The 19,678-nt window shown below is 26.1% G+C and overlaps 1 protein-coding gene across 4 annotated transcripts in view; it reads right to left on the minus strand.

The window, feature by feature from the left end:
• The window catches only part of LOC129975210 (tectonin beta-propeller repeat-containing protein 2-like), a 32,299-nt gene extending 12,914 nt beyond the window's left edge, over nt 1-19,385 (minus strand). For 2 of the 4 annotated variants that reach the window (XM_056088200.1, XM_056088197.1), the window contains exons 1-10: nt 19,155-19,385; nt 16,984-17,238; nt 16,750-16,869; nt 14,877-15,008; nt 13,926-14,083; nt 11,108-11,538; nt 7,789-8,139; nt 5,629-6,562; nt 3,989-4,201; nt 709-847 (exon numbers count right to left, since the gene is read on the minus strand). In XM_056088200.1, coding sequence (XP_055944175.1) covers nt 709-847; nt 3,989-4,201; nt 5,629-6,562; nt 7,789-8,139; nt 11,108-11,538; nt 13,926-14,083; nt 14,877-15,008; nt 16,750-16,869; nt 16,984-17,214 — 2,709 coding nt within the window. In that variant the 5' untranslated portion in view covers nt 17,215-17,238; nt 19,155-19,385. Of the gene's footprint in view, nt 1-708; nt 848-3,988; nt 4,202-5,628; nt 6,563-7,788; nt 8,140-11,107; nt 11,539-13,925; nt 14,084-14,876; nt 15,009-16,749; nt 16,870-16,983; nt 17,239-18,792; nt 18,856-18,911; nt 18,933-19,154 lie in introns of those variants that run through there. The other 2 variants (XM_056088199.1, XM_056088198.1) reach the window with 2 other exon arrangements.
• Nucleotides 19,386-19,678: the final 293 nt, after the last annotated feature.

Here is a 19,678-nt window from a genome sequence, read left to right on the forward strand (position 1 = left end):
GTATATATAAATAGAAGAATATATCAAGAGTATTTGATTATAGATAAATAAGTATAAAAAAATAATTATTTTGAAATACAAACACTGAAACACTTTTTGTTTGTTTCTGTAGATTTTTGATTTTTCTTCAATCTGAAGAGTAATTGTTTCTTTTTTAGAAACTGCAGTATCACATATTTTCTTTTTATCTATTTCACTCGCATCTATGAATTAGTTTTATATTTATCATAACTGTTTTTAAAATAGTCACTTCATAAAGCTTTGTATTATTGGCTTTAATTTCAGTTTTAGACTACATTTTATTATAATCATAGATAATGCATGAAAAGATGGAGTTTACATATTTCGTTCATCATGAGAAAATAAAGACAAACACATTAAATTAGGTTAATTTCCATCAAAGTTTCTTGAAAAAGGACAATGAAATATTTAAACTTCTTTTCTCTTAATATCAAAGAATTTCTAAATGAAGATGAGATAATTTAGAGACTATCAATAAATTCTGCAAATTATATTAACTGGATTGCATTTTTGCACTTAAGTTTCAATATTTTAAGCATAATTGCCATTATATGTTTAAAATATCTGCAAAATAATATTTTTATAAATATTAATGTGTGTTTACATTTGCTCTTTTCTATTTTTCAAAGTGAAAATTACTAACAAATACTGATAAATAGCTTATTATAAATAAAACAAGCACCATACTTCCCAAGGACTTCCTTTCCCCCCAGGATTATCAGATGTAACGCCAATTTTGAATCGAATAATGCCACTGGAATCAATTATCCACCCTGTTTGATGAACACCAAGAAAAATGCTATCAATGTCTGGAGTTCCATTCAATCTGAAGCAATTCAAAAATAAATAAATTGTCAGAATAATGCATTAACAAAATACTGAATAACAACCACTTCAAAAACATACAATGGATATAAGTTTTGCATACTCCAAAAAGCAAAATTTAATATCATATTAGAATGTGTATTATAATCAGAATTCAAGTATCCTTGAATTATTAAAAGGGAAAAAAATAATCAATGAGGAAGACAGCACATCTTGGTAAAAACACCATATCTTGCATTACTAAATAATAATAAGATAAAAGAAAGAATATATTGGCAGAAAACTCCTCTTTTCAAACTTTGTACTATAATAAATTGACATTTAGATGCTGATGATAGTCATTAGTATATATTATACTCCTATAATCTTTACATTTTGTAATTATTATGATTTCAAATGATTATTAAACCTTAATTAAATAATGTTCATACTAAGACCCATCAGAATATTGTTTTCACTTATTCCTAATTTTTTGGAATTTTTATGTTTCATGTATTAGTAACCCTATATTCTGAAATGCATGTTACCTAAATTTATGAGGTTTTTATGAGGTTTCATTTAATTTTTCATTTTTTATAAAGTTTATTTGTCTTTTTTTTCTTTTTTTTTTTCGTTACAGTATTCTAAATAGGAATACTTGAAAGATAACTATTGAGAGTATGATTAAAATAATAATAATAAAACCTTTTTTGTTGAATACTATATGTAAAGTAACCGTAGAATAATATGAAGTATTTGGAAAAAAAGATACTGTAAATAAATAATAAAATTATGAAACTATTGTGTTGTTGCTGTTGTTGAATATTGTATAAAACAATTCAACAATAACAAACAAGTTTCACTATTTTATTATTAACCATAAAATAACATGAAATGCTTGGAAAAAAGTTTCAATATATTTAAACTGCAATATTATATTGTGCATGCAGTTAGTTGCCTTAGTCAGTAAGATGAAAGAATTGTATAACAGACACCACAAATTCTGCTAGAAACTTGATTTTGCATCACCGATTCATGTTGTTTAATGAGTTGGCTTCCAAATCAAGTAATTGAGTAATACAAAGAATTGCATTATTTGGATGTATACTCTGTCAGAATAAAGATTGCTCCTGTACAAATAATATGCAAGTTTACTAAAGCTTGGCAATCGTAAAGAATAACTGTGATATCAGTTTGCAAAAATTTGTTTTAAGTTAACTTATGCCTTTTAAGCAATCACAGCTGAAATTAGTCAATGTCATATTTCTAAATATATGTAATATAAAAACAAAAAATCATATGTGTGAATTATAATAAATTAAAATTTTTAATGGATTCTTATTCTTTAATTCATTGGACTAACTACAAAGCCCAAAAGCATGCAAAGTACCATATTGCAGTTAAAGAATACTGGGTTTTTTTTTTCTTACATATATCAAAATCCAATAGTTGGAATAACATGCAAATTTACTATGGTCACATTTGGCTAAATAGATAGAAATAAAGTTCCAAAACACTTTGCATTATTTTATCTGGCAAGAATACAATTTTTTGAATTTGCCAATAATATTGCTTAGTCAAATTAAACTATTAAGTATCTTAGAAAAGTCTTTGTAGTAAATTACTAGCTGACATTGAAGACCAGCTGGTTCAGCAGGGTATTGCTTACATTTAATTTTGGTTAAATCACTTAGATATAACTTCATATCCAAATACCTCCAGATTCTTTCAAATTGTAAATATTAAATCCATGTTATTTTAATTGTCTTGCACATGTTCTGTTCATAGTATACATAAATCTATCTAATGCAGACCAATCTCACGACATTATGCTACTATTAAAAATGCAACTATATGATTCATCTATATTCTAACTTTTGTAGTGTCATAGTATCAGTTTTCTATTCAAAAAATTCATGTTGTAAACTACACAAATATTAAACAAAAATCCTTTCTCTTTAGCTTTTAAACAATGGAAGGAAAATCACATGCTTAAATAACTAATGAAAATTATTCAAGCTTCAGGGCAATAATGGAATTCTTAGAAATTAGATAAAATATTGTTTTTACAAAATTTGGCAAAATTCAGGAAAATTTGTATAACTATAAAAATGGCATCGTTAAATAGATAAGCTTTAAAAAAATTGAAATGATGTAAAATTCATTTTTGTGCAATAATATTTTGAGAAATTACTGCAGAAAAATGCAAAAATAAAGCTGAATTTTTAGTTAATTCAAATTCTAATTATATAAAAAAAAATCTCTGCATATTCTCACATTCTAAGGCACATATGTGTTAAATCTAGTGGCTGTAGGTTAAATAGTCTGGCCTGTAAAGTGCCAACAAACATCCACATACTTTCATCTTTATTATTGGTAGAGATTTTACTATGCTTATGGATATATACAGCCCCAATATTTTATCACCACACAGGTGACAAATATCACCAAAACAACTAAATTATGTATAATATAGCTTAGCAAATTTCGTGTAATTTGAAAATTTTCAAGTAAAGTTGGAGTCATAAATATTCACACTATTAAAAATATATTATTCAAAGTTTTCTTTTTTTAACAATATATTTATAGTTTTCAAATGATTTAGAACTTCTTATGAGGAACAGATTTTCCTCTTTTGTATCAAAATTAAGGAAGAGATTTTTCCTCCTTCAAAAGTAAATCAGTTGTCAGAAAAGTAAACCAGGTGTCAGAACAGTATTTTTCAGATAATTGAAAGTTTGCTTATTACCCTTATTTTCAAAAATTCATTTAATAAGTGTTGTTGTTATTTCTAATGGCACTTGTCATAGACAAGCCCACTGACTTTAGAAGTCAGTGATTAAGCCAAGGGCGTGTCTCTTGTTTTTTCAGTAGTGCCATCTAGGCCAAGAGTATGACTTAGCTACACACACACACGTTACAATCCTTTCTACGGGGCAGAATTTGTTCATGCATTTCATTCACTCATTTATAGATCTGACCTGAGTCAGAGAATGATCACTCCTGATCCAGTACCCCCAGTGGTATTACTCTTGACATGGAAGGCTTTGTGACCCCAACAGACACCGCACACATGTGCACCAACCACCACACACATGGAGAGTCATTTAATAAGTATAATACTAATATTAGCTAGTGGAATTAAAATCAATAATACTTTTACCTAATTTCTTTAAGAGCATGTTTCGATCTTTTTGACTTATATTCAAAGCTATGTAGACTGCCACTAACAGTTAGAAGCCAAACGACTTTATTCCATGTAGCGACTTGGAGAAACATTGGATTATGATCAAATTCAACGGGTTCAGGATATCCAAATGGTTGAGAAGATCTCAAATTTGGTTGCAATGTGAGGTGCCCATCAACTGTAACATACCTGATAAAATGAACAGGAAAAGAGAAGACTTATCATAAAAAGAACATTTTGTAGTAATATTAAAAAGACAATTAAGAGTGAAAAAAAATAGAATTAATTAACAGCAATTATAGGTTATTTTTTTCCTGATTATAAGAAATAACATTTAATCATGGGACATAAGAGTTTCAACTGAGATACAAATAAAAATGTTAACTAATGAAATGAATGAATTGTTAGTATGAAAAATATAAACAAGTCCAAAGGTTAAGGAATATTCCAATAGCTTGAAAATGATGATCAAAACTGTGACTGTAACTTATATAATCACTTTTATTACATATGGTTTTATTAACTAGAATTATTATGAAACAATATTAAATGACCTTAATTTCGGAATAAAGTATATTTTTACTATGGAAGTAAACATAATCCAATTAATTGCAATAATTTTCCTAAAATTTCAGTTGAAATTTTTTATTTATTACTGAATTATTAGTAAATTAATGGTAGCATAAACAATATTAATTATAAATAATTTAAATTTACACATATCAAATAATGAAATTTTATACGACAATATCAGAGTTCCTTAATAAAATTCCACATAGTATTACATTATAGTAATTTGGGGTTGCAAAAACAATCACGAGACATATTTTAGTACTAGCGAAAATTAATACAAAAATTAGCTTGCCTGAAAGCACTTTTTCCCTTTTGACATGCAATTAAATCTACCATCCTCTTTGGCACTTATATTTTTAAAATCAGAAGAACAATAACCTATGAACTTTAAAGAAATGGACAAATTAAAATGAACTCAAACTATACTAATTAAACTGCTTGAAGGATTAAATAATCTAAATAAAATCTTTTCTGCCACATAAATTAAACTATAATTTATTAAACTACATTTTACTTATTTTTCTCATGAAATTTAATAACTAACAGAATATTAATTCAGTTAAGAGAGTCTAATTTCAACACTTTATAAGCAGGAAACTTGCAATCAAAGATTGCAGGTCAGGTGCACATAGATGGGTGTAATACTTGAGACTGTGAGTGCAGTTGTAAACAATACCTAGATTTATTCTCCACGAGTTTAAAAATATGGAAAATAGCATCCTTGCAAAGAGTTCATAACTCATTTCATTTAACATTCTCCTAATTGATATAGTAAAATCTACATAAAACAAAACCTGACAAGGAAAATCAGATTTAAACATTAAAGAACTGCATTTTCACCAAAATATTATTGAAATTTTTATACAAGAGAGCTTATAAATCAGCACTGTTTGAGCTAACTCAGAATGAATCTATCGATAAAGAAAGCTCTACATTTCTGATTCAATAATCCATAAAATATAAACAGCATCAAATTAAAGAATGGAAATATTTACAATCAAGACATTTGGCAAAATTTTAGAAGATGAAAAAAGAAGCCATACCATCCACTGTCTTCATCCACCGCTATAGAAATAACATCTCTACCAACAGATATCCAATCAACATCCTTCGATTTAATATTACTATTTTGCTTAGCTGCAAAAATAACTCCTTTATAGAGCACCCAAAAAATACTTTCTGAAGGGGATACTGCAATCTTTTCAGCTGGTTGATCAATCCTTCGCCACTGCAGGCCCAAAATTGGATAATTTGAATAGTACAATTGATTCTTAATATCACAGCAGAAAATGTGATCATTGCTGATTTTAAGATCAGTAAGTACTTCTGGGGCTTTATACTCAACCCAGTCAACTCCATATTTTGGAGGTTCAAAGTCGTCAGGGCAAGTTCTTAGTGAATCTTCCGTTGACTGGGAATCACTGGAGGATTGAGTATTCAGTTTAGGTTCTAGAGAGCTTACAGGCACATCATATGATGAATAAATATCATCTGGATCCACCACCTTTTCAGAATTACTATCATCAATTTTTGATTCACATTCTCCTTTCTTGCAATCTTTTGGTGAAATACAATCAATTTCGTCCACACATGAATCCACTGAATCAATGCAATCATTCTGTGAATTTCCATCAGCAGAACTGTCAGTATTTAAACTTTCATCAATGGAACTGGAAATATTAACATCTGAATTGGGAGAAGTTTCTGAACTACTACTGTTAGATTCTTTATCAGTTCTATCAATGTCATTCTCAGATATGACTGACTGACTAGTAGACTCAACAGCTTTGGTAATAGATGAATCAATTTCATCAGATTTTGGCAGAACATCTGGATTAGAATTCACAGCAGCATCAGACACTTTAGTTATTTCATCATTTTTAACAGTTTTACTATTAAGAACAGGGTTAGTTTCTTTAGAATCAGAAACTAGAGCTTCTCTGTCTTTCTTTTTGGGACTCACATCCCTAAAGCGAACTGAAAAATGATAGAAATATGAATAAATTTTTATAGGATTATAAACATATAAAACTCATAATTTAAAATTATTCATGATTTCCGTAAACTGTTAAATTTTGAAGTATTGTAGACAATTTATTAATTTCTGACAAATTAAATTTGTTGCTGGATACAAAAAAGTGAGAGTTTCACAATGGCAGTAAAGTTAAATCAATAAATTTATAACCTAAGCTAAATTACAAATGAAAGTTCTTATATAAAGCCTTTAATTATGAGTCTCAAACTCAAATGGGTAAGAATTATTAAATACATGGCCTTTATTCATTGATAAAAAAGTATAAAACTAAGTATAATAAAAAAAAAAAAACTTCTCTATAAAATTTTTTTAACAAAGTTTGTTTTACATCAAATAAGAATTAGAAAATTTTCAAATAAAAAAATAATTTTTAAAAAAATTGTTAAAAAAATTACCTGAAAAAAATTCTGATCTGAATTCATTTTCATTTTTTCAAGACCATATCATAAACACAACTTAATACATGTATTTTAAAATTAAATATTATAAATAAATTTTAGAAGATTTACTAGATAGACCAATACATTGGTTATAGATTTAAAAAATTTAATCTACAACATTAATACAACAAACAAGTTGAACAAAATGAAAATTTAAATAAACAAAATTCATTAGCATGACCTCAGTTGGGGTATGTATAATAATCAGAAAGAAAGCAAATTCAAATATGAATCTTAATCATAAACCAAAACAAATAAGAATTTCTAAGAGTGGTAAAAGAATGTGATTCTGTCCAACTCTACAGAAAAGTGAATCAAAGTTTCAATTCACATTCATTTGCATACTTTTAAGGTATTATTTGTCAGTTCAAACTTATTAGTACATTAAGGGTTTTAATGAAATTTTTTTAAGAATCAATAAGTTTTAGAATTTAATAAGCTCTGACCTTAAGTAAGTTGAGTAAAAAGTTGCAATTTGTTTTCTGAAAAGCAAAAAAGAAATAATAAATGTAGAAATTCAAAAAATTTTGGCTTAAAAAATCTAAAGATATCTAGCATTTAATATAATTAATGTATGTAATTTGAAATATTTAATGAACATTTAAGAATTTAAAAAGTCAGGACAATAATTAAAAATGCAAAAAAGTTAGAAATTTGATTTTTTTTTTTTTAATTTGTACAAAACAGATTTCATATTCATTTTTATCACAGCAAAGCATGATTTTTACCTTTCTTCTTTTGCTTCTTTTTTGGTTTATAAACAATGTCATCACTTTCATCAAGAGAAATTTTAATTTCTATTTTTGGCACTAATTCTGGAGGTATTGGATGGGGATCATCAACAACAATGGATGGCAAATCCTCTGTTGGTAATTTGACTACTTCTGGCAAATCCTTATCTTTCTGATTTGTGAAATCAGGTACTACATCTGGAGAACTAGAAGATCTCTTTTTCTTGAGCCAACCAAATAGAGCAGTTTCTGTCTGATCAGCTAGTGAATCGCTACGTTCTTTCACAAATACAGACAATCCTTTCAGAGGTATTAAAATGTCTTCAATAATTGATGGTTCTTCACAACCTAAAAAAATCAAACAATCAATATATCATTTAAAACAAAAATCATTCAATATTTTTGATAATTTACTTACATATCTACGCATTTCTGATAATTAATCATTATTAATAATTTACAAACAGTTTTTTTAATGGAAATTTGTATAAAATTCCCCAAAACTGAAAAAAATAATATAAAAATAAAAAATAATAATAAATAAAAATTAATCAAAAAATAAAGAGCAGAATTAAATAAAATAAATGTAAATATATAATTAGTAATATATTTACATTAATATTAAGTAATGTAGCATTATATATCAAGTAATGTAAAATTTTTGCATATCCTAAGAACAGAAATTTGTTGATATACCTCATAAAGTTATCACTATGAAATGAGTCTAATTGTAAAACCATGTTATATAATAAAACAAGCAAATTTGAAAGTGATTATTGCTAATAAAAACAAAAAATGAAATAATAGTGCAATTTTACGACAAAAAAATAATTACTTCTCTATCTATTTACCAATAAAAATTTGTCAATTACAAATTTTCAATAAAATACATATACATAAAATGATATTCATCGTACTTAGAAAAAAGTTGTTTAGTAAACATCAAAGAAAAAATTTATCTCAAATAAGTAATGCATTTTTCAATAGCTGCTTTAAAACATAGATAAAAAAAAAAGATTAAAATAAAGTTTTTAAAAGCATGTTTTTATTGGTGCACTACATAGCAAAAAATAACACTTTTTAAAAAATGAGGATGCAATAATAAAAGTGAAAAAATGACACTGACAAAAATACTCTAAGTATAATGAAATTTTAACCCCCCAAAATATTTTGATTTTTGATTATTGTTCTCTTATTTATAATATTCATTTTGAATGAATTTCTTTATAATATTATAAAGCATTTGTAAGCACTTCCAATGTCCTGATAAGGAAGCTAATTTTATAGAGTTCGAATGGATTCTGAATTAATGCCAGATCAATGACCTTAATGACAAAATCTTGGCAGGAAACTCACTAGGACTCAAATTAAAGTGATCTTTCCAGTAACCTCTGCACCTTGTCATGAAAAATATAAAAACCTAGGAAACAAAGATGAAGTATTGAGTTGAATTAAGTTCAAGCATGAGAGAGTAGCATAAAATTCAGTATGCTACATATAAGTATGAGCAGTCATAGTATGATAATGAATAGGTTACTATGTAATTAAACCCATCCAAGCTGGTGTGGCACAAGGATCAAAACTAAGACCTCTTCTTTTTTCACTATTTATTAACGACATCCTTAAACAATTTAACGTCATGTTGTGTATGTATTTTGATTTTTGTTCTCTCACTTATAATATTCATTTTGAATGAATTTCTTTATAATATTATAAAGCATTTGTAGCTTGCTAGTATTGTGTTGATTGTATGCTGATCATACTGCAATAATAGCAAGAAACAAAAATGCAAATTTCATCACTATAGCTCTGAAGAGACACCTTAAATCTCTTGAGGACTGGTTCGTTAAATGGAAAATTGAAATTAATGCTAGTAAAACTGAATCAATATTCTTTGCTAAAAATAACTGTAAAACTAATTTCTTCCATGTTAAAATTAAAAAACAAATTATTCCATGGTCTAAGGAATGTAAATATTTAATCATTACTTTAGATCAAAATCTAACATGGAAACCTCATTTTATATAAACTTCTAAAAAGGTTCAAGACATAATGCGTTAGTTTTCCCCCTTCATTTTTTGAGACTCTAAAATGAGTAGGCAAAATATAATATTTATTTACAAAGCCTATTTGCATCCAGTACTAACATATGCATTCCCCTGTGTGGGGATATGATGCCAAGATAAATTTAAAAATAACTGCACTACAGCAAAATAACTTATTTAGAAATATATGTAAAATGAAGTGGTTTATGCCAAATACTAATAAATACTATTCACTAAATTTTCCCCCACTCAAAAAATTTATTATAAAACTTGCTGCAAATTTCTTTAAAAATATGGATAAAAATAATAACAATGCAATAACTAACATTACTAAATATACCCCTAATTTTCTACTTTAAACTTTAACAGTTCACTTCCAATATAAGATAATTTACTCTTCTCTATGTTTTAATGTTTTTTCTCTCATCAACACTTTTTTTAAATGGTGCTAAATTTAACTTAAAAGTCCCTAAAACCTCTCGATTTTAAAATCAACCAATAGTAGCATACCTCCTCATCCTACACCCCTCATCAGCCAATCAGATACGAATCCTGACATTCTCCATCTCGCCTCCTCCTGCATCCTTTCAATACTATATAAGCCACTCCACCAAGGCTCAGCTCAAATTTAACGTCTGTCGAAGACGACAATGGCAACATAAAGACAGCCAAGCACTCTGCAGTTTGCCATTATCGGAGATAAGACTCCGCCGGGGTTAGGCGCTCCGAAGCACAACTCTCATGATTATGAGTAGGTGTGCAAAGTCTTTCGACTGTGAGTTCTCTCCGAGTGCCATTATGGTTATTCATTATTGATTGTGTGCTGCTGTTTAAACAAGTGCTGTTTCTGATTGCATTTTGTTGTTTGTGTGTCCATATATTTGTGAAGACAATTTCACCAAACATCCACTGCATTAGACCTTAATTTTCAGAAAATTGATTGACTTAGCAATACCAATTTCAGTACTTTATACTTTTAGAAATTTGTTTTGATGTCTAAATTTTGGATAAATGAATTATATTTTATTTTTTACAGTGCTAATAGAAATATGCTTTTAAAGTTTTAAACAATATTTCATCAATAAATATAATATACAATAATAAAATATTTTTTATTAATTTTTTTTCATTTTTTCCCCAAAATTTTTATTAGGTCTCACCAATTATATCAAATAAAATCTAATTAATATTAATAATTTAACTGATAATTATGTTTTAAAAATAATGATAGTATGCAAAAATTCAAAACTCCTTGTAATAAATATACTCACTTTCCTCACAAGGATAAGGATCCGGACTAGATGAAATCCTGACCACTTTTCGTAAACCACACAGAATAAATATTTCATTATTGCATGTTGATACATCCACAATAGGCTCTAATAGCGGAGAACTGGCCACAATAGATTTTAAGTCAGGATCAATGAGCACAATGGCAGAGTCTAATAAAACTAAAACATACTTCTCGTCAAATTTCAATAATTTTCCAAACTGAAAATCTTTAAGATTGTGATTTTCTTTTTCATCATCCAATAATTTTATAACTGGATGAGGTTCAATAAGAGCACTTTTAAATATCATAGTCTCATGAATAACACCAGTTTTATCAGATTTCCAAAGTCTTTGTCCAGGACGGGATGCAAAAATTATATCTTCTTTGGAATTGTTAGAATGAAAAATTAGAGCACCAAATGGTCCATAACTGAAAATTAAAGAGAATTTTTATAATAAAAGAATAATTTTTGCATAAATAAAACATTAAATTTGGAACAGAACACCTTTTACAATTAAAGTAATTTTTCTTAATTTTCTATGATTCCTCCCTCCCACCCATTTTAAGTTATCCGATTTCTTAATTTTCCTTGCTTGAAAAAAAAATCAAACTATTTGTTATTTATTTATTTAAAAAAACTTAAAACATTCATGAGTCTAATCAGTATTAATATCCGGGCCTAAATTAGACTCAGTAGGAATTGCAACCAGTACAACATTTAAAAGACCCTTCCCTCCATTCAAATTTCAAAAACATGTATTTTTTATGGATTTTAATTTTGATCTCAATGTAAAAATTTTAAAATAATACATAATGACAAACCAAAATAACAAAAATTTAACTGAAGATGACTTTGTATCTTACAGAAATCTAGATTTGTATTTTACATGCAAAAAAATAAAAAAAATTCTTAATTTAATTAAAAATTTAATTTTTTAAAACAAAAGCATATATTACAAAAGTTTTTTTTTTCTTAATACTTTAAAATAAAATTTATCAAGCTTGTTTATATGCAAATTAATCAACCAACTTCAAAAATAATAAATAATTTTTTTTTTTTTTTTTACTGACTTTAAAGCAATTTTGAAAACATGAAAGAATAGTCCCAAGAATAATGTTCCATAATTCAAAAGAAACTTGAATTTTTTATTCAAATATTAGATATGTGCATATCAAAATGGATTGTTATCATATTGACAATATCTCAGATATATAACAGATTAATTATCAAAAACAGTAGTAAAAAATTTCATGTACATAGGCATACTCCTTAAAAAAAAAAAAAAAAAAAAAAAAATTATAAACTTTTGTAAATAATCAAAAGTTTATTACTAAAGTTTTTTTGTAATAAATTTTAGATATAAATATATAATTACTTTAATAGATTTATTTCCTTGCAGTGAAAATCATGAACACTCAAATAAAATGTAATCATTAATATTGGCTTGAAATAACAGAAACAAAATGGAATGTTGAATAAAAAATAAAAATAATGCTAAAAGAAAATGTTAGTAATGATTCAAAATGAAGACAGAATATTATGCAAATCAACAAACCTCAACTCATTAACTTTCTACTTTAATCCAATATTTAAAAAAAATGTAAATAAAATAAGGTTAGCAATACCATAACTAATTTTTATTCTCTTGAATTTGTCTGACCCTCCAATGTACAATTCTTAGTCTCTTATTAACCTTTGTTTATTTGGAGTAGGATCATATAGAAAATATTCACAAACTCTTAATTTTAAATTAATCTTTAAAATTGAGACTGAAATAAATAGTGACTAAAGTCTCTTGAAGCAAGAATACAATGAAATATGAATGCACTGCAATTTAGTGATATTTTTACTGACTGGGGATTCCCCCAACTATTTGTGTTTTATCAAGCCTTTTGGTAAACTTAATAAAAGGGTTTCATTTTATTTTTTATGTACATTGTTGTTACCAATTTTTTTTTTTTTTACTGCTATTATCCAGATATTCATTTATGAACCCTTTAAGGTTATATTTTGAATAAAATCTAAGTTTACATAATAAAAATTAGCGGTCTCAATTCATTATTCTTTAATGCAATCTTGCACAAAAAATTTAAATATGAAGTTTATTATCTCAAAGTGAATTATTACTCCTGCATAATTTTAGTCACATATATGAAAATTTTTTTTTAAAAAAACTGTAATAAAATAATAATAAATCAAATAAGGACAGAAAAATACTGAATATAAGAAAAATATAAGTATTATGAGTATATTTCTTATATATTATATATTTATGAAAATACAGAAAAAAATTATCAGGGTTTGGTGGCCCACCAAAATTATGTTAGCTTTAAGCAGTTGCCTACTTTGATTATTTAAGCATAATATCATGTTAATAATGAAAGAGAATGTGTGTGTCAGCATATGAATACATGTGTCTGTGTGTGTGTGCAAGCACTTTGAATCTTTTTTTCCTTTGAAAATACATATTTACAACTAACAAGAAAAAAAAATCTCTGATTCAAATGATTCAGGATTTGGTTATAGGGTCCTTTAATTTGATGCAGACTATATTTGCACATTTTTGATGCAAAACTCTTCTAAGAGAGTATATAAGAATAGATCGTTTATAAACTAAAATTGAAATTTCACAATAGGCCTTTGTTCTATCACTACTATCTGAGAAGAATATTACTACTAAAATAATTTTTAATGTTATTAAAAGAATATGAAGTTTCTAATCAATAAAAAAAATGTTATGTATTTCGACTTAAATTCCAGGAACTGAAAATGCAAAGAAAAGAGGTAAAATTAATATAAATGTCTAAATACATACCATTTTCTTTCCTTTTGACCAATTTTAATTATTCTTCCATCTTCACATGAAAATATAAGAGATCGAAAAAGAGTTGAAACCACAAGATGTAAACGATTATAACTGAGCTGAACTATTTTGCTTTGATCGTTCAACAAAATGCGAGATTTACTGCAGTGCTGAAAATTAGATTTAGAAAATTAAATTTCACATAGTTTTTAAAAATTTTGACACATTTTAAAAATGAGATAATAACAGGAAAAGACTAGAAAATGTAATTAGATTAAATGAATCATAGTAACCACATAGAATAAAGTATTTTAATATTAAAATTTCCATATGTATAAAAGAATTAATGCATTCCATATGTTATTAAGAAATGTAAGAATTAATGATAAATTTTTGTTAAGAAACAACTAAACATTTTAATTTTTAGAACAAATGTTAATGAAATAACATAAATACTGCATTCATTAATTTGAATATAGATTCATTATTCAAAATGATAAAAAAAAAAGAATTTGTAGAGATTTTTTTTTTCTTTCTTTTCCATATACAAATTTTTCTGCATCAAAAAAAGAAAAAGAAAAAAGGAATTTTTGGTTGCCTACAAAATTTTCCAATATAAAACAACCAGAAAATGAATAACACACGAAAAAAACTTTTGATTTTAATCACATAAACAAAAATACAATTTTAATTAATTACTTAATGAGATATTTCTAAGGAATTTTCTTATCATTTTTTTTTAAATTAATGTTGAAGAACAAGCACTACAAAGGGTTTTGCAAAATAATTTAGTCAACCCACAGTTTCAAAAACCATGCATTAAATTTATAGCTACAACATTATCTTGACATCAAAATCTCATTTGCTTTAAAAAAAACGAACAGAAAAAAAACTAATGCAAGAATTAAAAAAACCTAAATTATTACGTAGAAAGCATGATATCAGAATAGTAAACATTTATACCTCAAAGTGATCAATTTCAGTGCAAACCACAACTCCATTTTCATCACCACTAAAAAATTTAATTCCATTTCTAACCCATTCCAATGATGTTATTGGAGAACTATGCAAACCTTCAACAGTAAACTTTTCAAGCTAAAAAATAAATAATTATTTATACAATTATTCTAAATATATATATATATATATATATATATATAACTGAAACATGCAACAAAGAAAATAAAATTGCAAGCATTTTAGAAACAAGTATCTGAAGAAAAATGAATTTTAGAAGGTTTGTTAAAGTTAGTATATAAATCGAAATTAATTGATGTGGAAATTTGAAATAAATTTAAATTCTATTTCATAAGAAAAATATTTTTAAAATTTCATGTATGTGCTTTCACAATAATGTCCTCTTACTAAGTGCAGCCATTGGTATTTGATTCCTTCAATTCTAAGTGCCTTGACTTTAACTTGGTGCTAACAAAAAAGACAAAATCTGGATTCAATTTGATTCAGGAGATGTATCAGATCTTCATAAATAGCATAATTATAGTAGAATTCTATCTAGAACCTATAACAAAATCCTTTCCAAGATTTTATCTTAATTTAGCCCATAGCAATTTCATTCTAAGAATATTCTCTTATTCCGTGATCCAATTCCACTTTCTCTACTTAATTAATTCAAGAGAAGCTTTATAAAATTGCTGAATCGGCTAAATGCCAACACATTCACACGCTCTGTGCGAAGGAATAGAAAACTGTCCAGATCCCTGTGTTTCCTTTACATGTGATTGACATGCATCAGAAATCTCTATCAGTATCTTAATAATATATTAGCACTGTAAAAAAATATTTTCCCTATCCATATCTCATGTTATATAAGACGAGGGATAATTTATTTTGTTCGTCTTCCCCACTTCTGCTTTTAGGTCGAACTGAGGCGGATGTGGCTTGTCCGTGTCTCTGCTTGTAAATAATGCCTGCTTCTTCAAGATGAAATAAAATGACGTCACGAAATCAAAAGTCTCTTCACTGTCTTCAAACTGCATTCTGCTTCACATAAAATAATGCTGACATATATATATATATATATATATATATATATATATATATATATATATATATAATGTTATATGTTAATCTACTTTCAATTCTAATTAATTTCCTAGTTCTTATCTTAATTTAACACATATTAACTTCATTCTAAAATGCTATCTTATTTCCTTATCGAATCCCACTTTTTATTTCATTAATTCTACAAACACTCAATAAAATTGCTAAATTCAGCAGGTTCTTGCACTCTGAGGGAAGGGATAAAAATTCCTAATGCTTACAACATTCTTTTAAAGATACTTAAATTTCCTTTCCCTAAGACAGTATGTGTCAAAGAAATCCCCATCAATACCTCATTGTAAAATCACTGAAGGGAAAATTTTTTGTCTCTTCTGCTCTTGTGTTGCTATGTAGACTGATGTACTTCTTACCACTTATTATTTGTATGTAAATTATGCCTCCCATGGTGAAATAAATAAAAGTTTTAAAAGTTCAAAAGCTTCTCCAATTCAGTCACCAATTTGCTAAAATATGTTTACACACATATAAATAGAGATGGATAGAATAAAAATAAAATAATAATCAAATTCTAGACTTTCCATATCAAAGAACTGTTATCTTGCATGTAGATTATTATAAGACTAAAGGAAGATCTACAGTAATGCAAATTATTATTTATATACTAGCTACAGAACTTAAAATAACTTTCATAAATCTACTCACTAGTATAGTAATCTAATAAATAATTTAGTAAAAAAAAAAAAAAAGATAACATAAGAGAATAATGTAAATGTCTAATAGAAGTTTAAAAATACATTCAAACCAAATATTTTACCTCTTGCTCTGAGTCAAATGGTATTTTAAACACAAAAACAGCACCACTTTTACATCCAAATACCACTAAGCACTCTAGAGAAATTAAAATTTTAACACAGGTTATAGGATCTCTATTCTCCTGGAAAATAATAAATATGGATTTTTAAAATACAGCAGATAATTCTTAAATAGAGCAAAAATGAATGGCTATTTATAAAAACGCATTAAAAAATTAAACAACAAATCAACTTACATTTCTCAACCTAGTTAAGTGATTTTTTATTCTGTCATACAAATAAACTATACCAATATTGGATCCCACAGCAATATAATGGCCATCTGTATCTATGCAAGTAAATTCAATATCATAAGTTGTTAATGTTTTCTGTGCTTTTGCAGGAATTAACTGAGTTAAATGCGACTGTAATGGATACTCTTGCAAAACTGGATAATTTCCACCACTGCTACTAGAAGGGTCAGACATTCTTCAATAAAAGATGGTAAATGACTGCAAGAGAAAAATTCAAAATAAAAGGGTTTTTTTTCCTTTCTATTTATTTTATTATTATTTAATCTTTAAAAATTTAGATTGTGATTAAAGTTAGATAATCAACTTGAATTCATCTGTTTGATTACTTAATTACTTTAATTTCAATAAATTAACAAATAATAAGTAAAGTTCAAATATAACAATCTCAGGATAAAATAATATTATATATTATGATTAAGCTTATAATAAACTGTTAAGTTTAAGAGCAAAAAGAATGTTATTAGAAATTAAATTTTAAGCTTCTTTATAAAAGAAATATATAATAAAAAAACTACAAAAGAGAATATTATGTTAAAATACTTAAAATATTGCATGGGACAAAGTAGGAATTTATAAAATAATTAGGAAGTGCTATATAAAAATTCAGAAAAAAAATCATAAACTAATTTTAACACAAAAACATAGTGAATTTTCTGCTTATTTATTTTTAATTATATCAATATATATATTTTAAAGACAATGATATGCTTTATTAAAAAAAAAGAAAAGAAATATCTATAAAATTTTCTCTATTTTCCATTTTTGAAGATGCCAGAAGAATAAAGGTGAAAAACCATAGAGCAACGCAAATAGCAATATAATATTTATATAGAAAAAACAAGCTGAAAATCTGAAGGGACGAAATAAAAGAACTATAAAGATATGAATGAAAATTTGGGGAAATACTATATTCTGCTGTTAAGAAGAAAATTTATATCCTCCTTCATTTTGAAAACAAGACCCAATAGAAATTAAAAAACTCTAGACATAAATCTTTTCTTGATTATACCATTACTATAATAATAATTTTTTTTTTATTAAAATGAAATCATTTCTCTGAAAATCTTTAATTATTTGCCATATTAATGATAAATTATTTTAATTAAAATATCATCAGAAATTAAACATAATAATTTTATGATTTATAATTATTGACAACTCAAGATGACAATACATAACAGCATGAGTGGCCTCACCACAATAATTGATAAAATATAATCTTTTGCCTGCCATTACAGAAAGAGCTGAGAAAAATAATATAATTATCTTTTTAATTATTAATATTATTATAGAGAATACCAATTATATTTGTTTAAAACTAAATTCTAATAAAATTCATGTTATGTTTAAATATATCAGGATTATTTATAAGCAAATGTAACTAAATTATCATTGAGTATATAAAATTGCATATAAAAACATAAGAAAATCATTATTATGATTCTATACCAATTCAATAAAATGTATGATAATAATATTATAATTAATGAATAACATTATGTAAATTGATTTTCAAATTAATAAATTAAAAATAATACAAATAAATAATTTTTGAGCATATGTACAATGAAGTGCAGAAAAATAAAACTAAATCTGCTGAGTAATTATTTCAATTCTTCATATATAAAATTGAAAGTTTCAGGAGCAGAAAACAATAGTAATGTATTCTATCTGCAATAATTCTTATAAAACAGGTAGCTCCGGTAGAAGGTTAAATTAAAAAGATAAAAATAATGAATAAATTATTAAAACCGTTTTAGTAAAGCTGTAAAATTTATATGCCACCATGAATGAAATTTCTGTTTAAGAATTTATAAATACTTGACTAAAGGAATTATTCAAATTAATATATAATTTAAAAAATTGCCAACATGATTTTCAGAACGCGAAACACGTCAATAATCCAATAATCTACACATTTCTTCTTGTGAAGAAATCATATTTTTTATAGTTGAATTCCACCCTTTTTTCTATGAGTCATTTTATTTTATTCTCGCTCTTAGTTTCGCTTTCAGAACTCGAAATTTTGTTCCTCTCCACTAATTTAAACATAAAATAGTTTAACTCTTTGTACTATAAACTATTTTAATAAATATTTTTTTACATCATATTACCTAAAGTAAAATGCTAATTTTCTTTTTATCAAAAACTGTCATTTTTTTTTTTATTTCAGCAAACAATAGGAGTTAAAAATCAGTTTTTTTTAAAAAATTGGCAGCAGTCAGTTATATATGTTAAAAACATCTTTATAACTGAAATAATAGAAACGAAGAATTATAATTAAAACACAAATGCGAAATTTTTTTTATTACATTACTCTATGCTGAACATGTTTAAATGTAAATAAACAAATAATTCCTCCCCCTTATGAACTTCAGTTACAGTTACTGCTAATTGATGCTGCTTTATGGCCAGACAGGTGTTTTGGAAAAAAACAAAACAAAGATATTGCCAAACACAAAAATTCAGTCGGATTTGAGTCTATTGCTAAATAAGGATGACGAATATTTAAAAAGCGGTTATTGCGTAAACAATATCAAAAAATCACAAATACAAGTGATCAATACTTTTCAAAGAGGGGTGTGATTCAAATCCTTGATACGATTTTACTGGTGGTATTTCGATTACAGGTTTTGGA

The sequence above is a fragment of the Argiope bruennichi genome, chromosome 7 (genome assembly GCF_947563725.1).
Source record: "Argiope bruennichi chromosome 7, qqArgBrue1.1, whole genome shotgun sequence".
Lineage (NCBI taxonomy): Eukaryota > Metazoa > Arthropoda > Arachnida > Araneae > Araneidae > Argiope > Argiope bruennichi.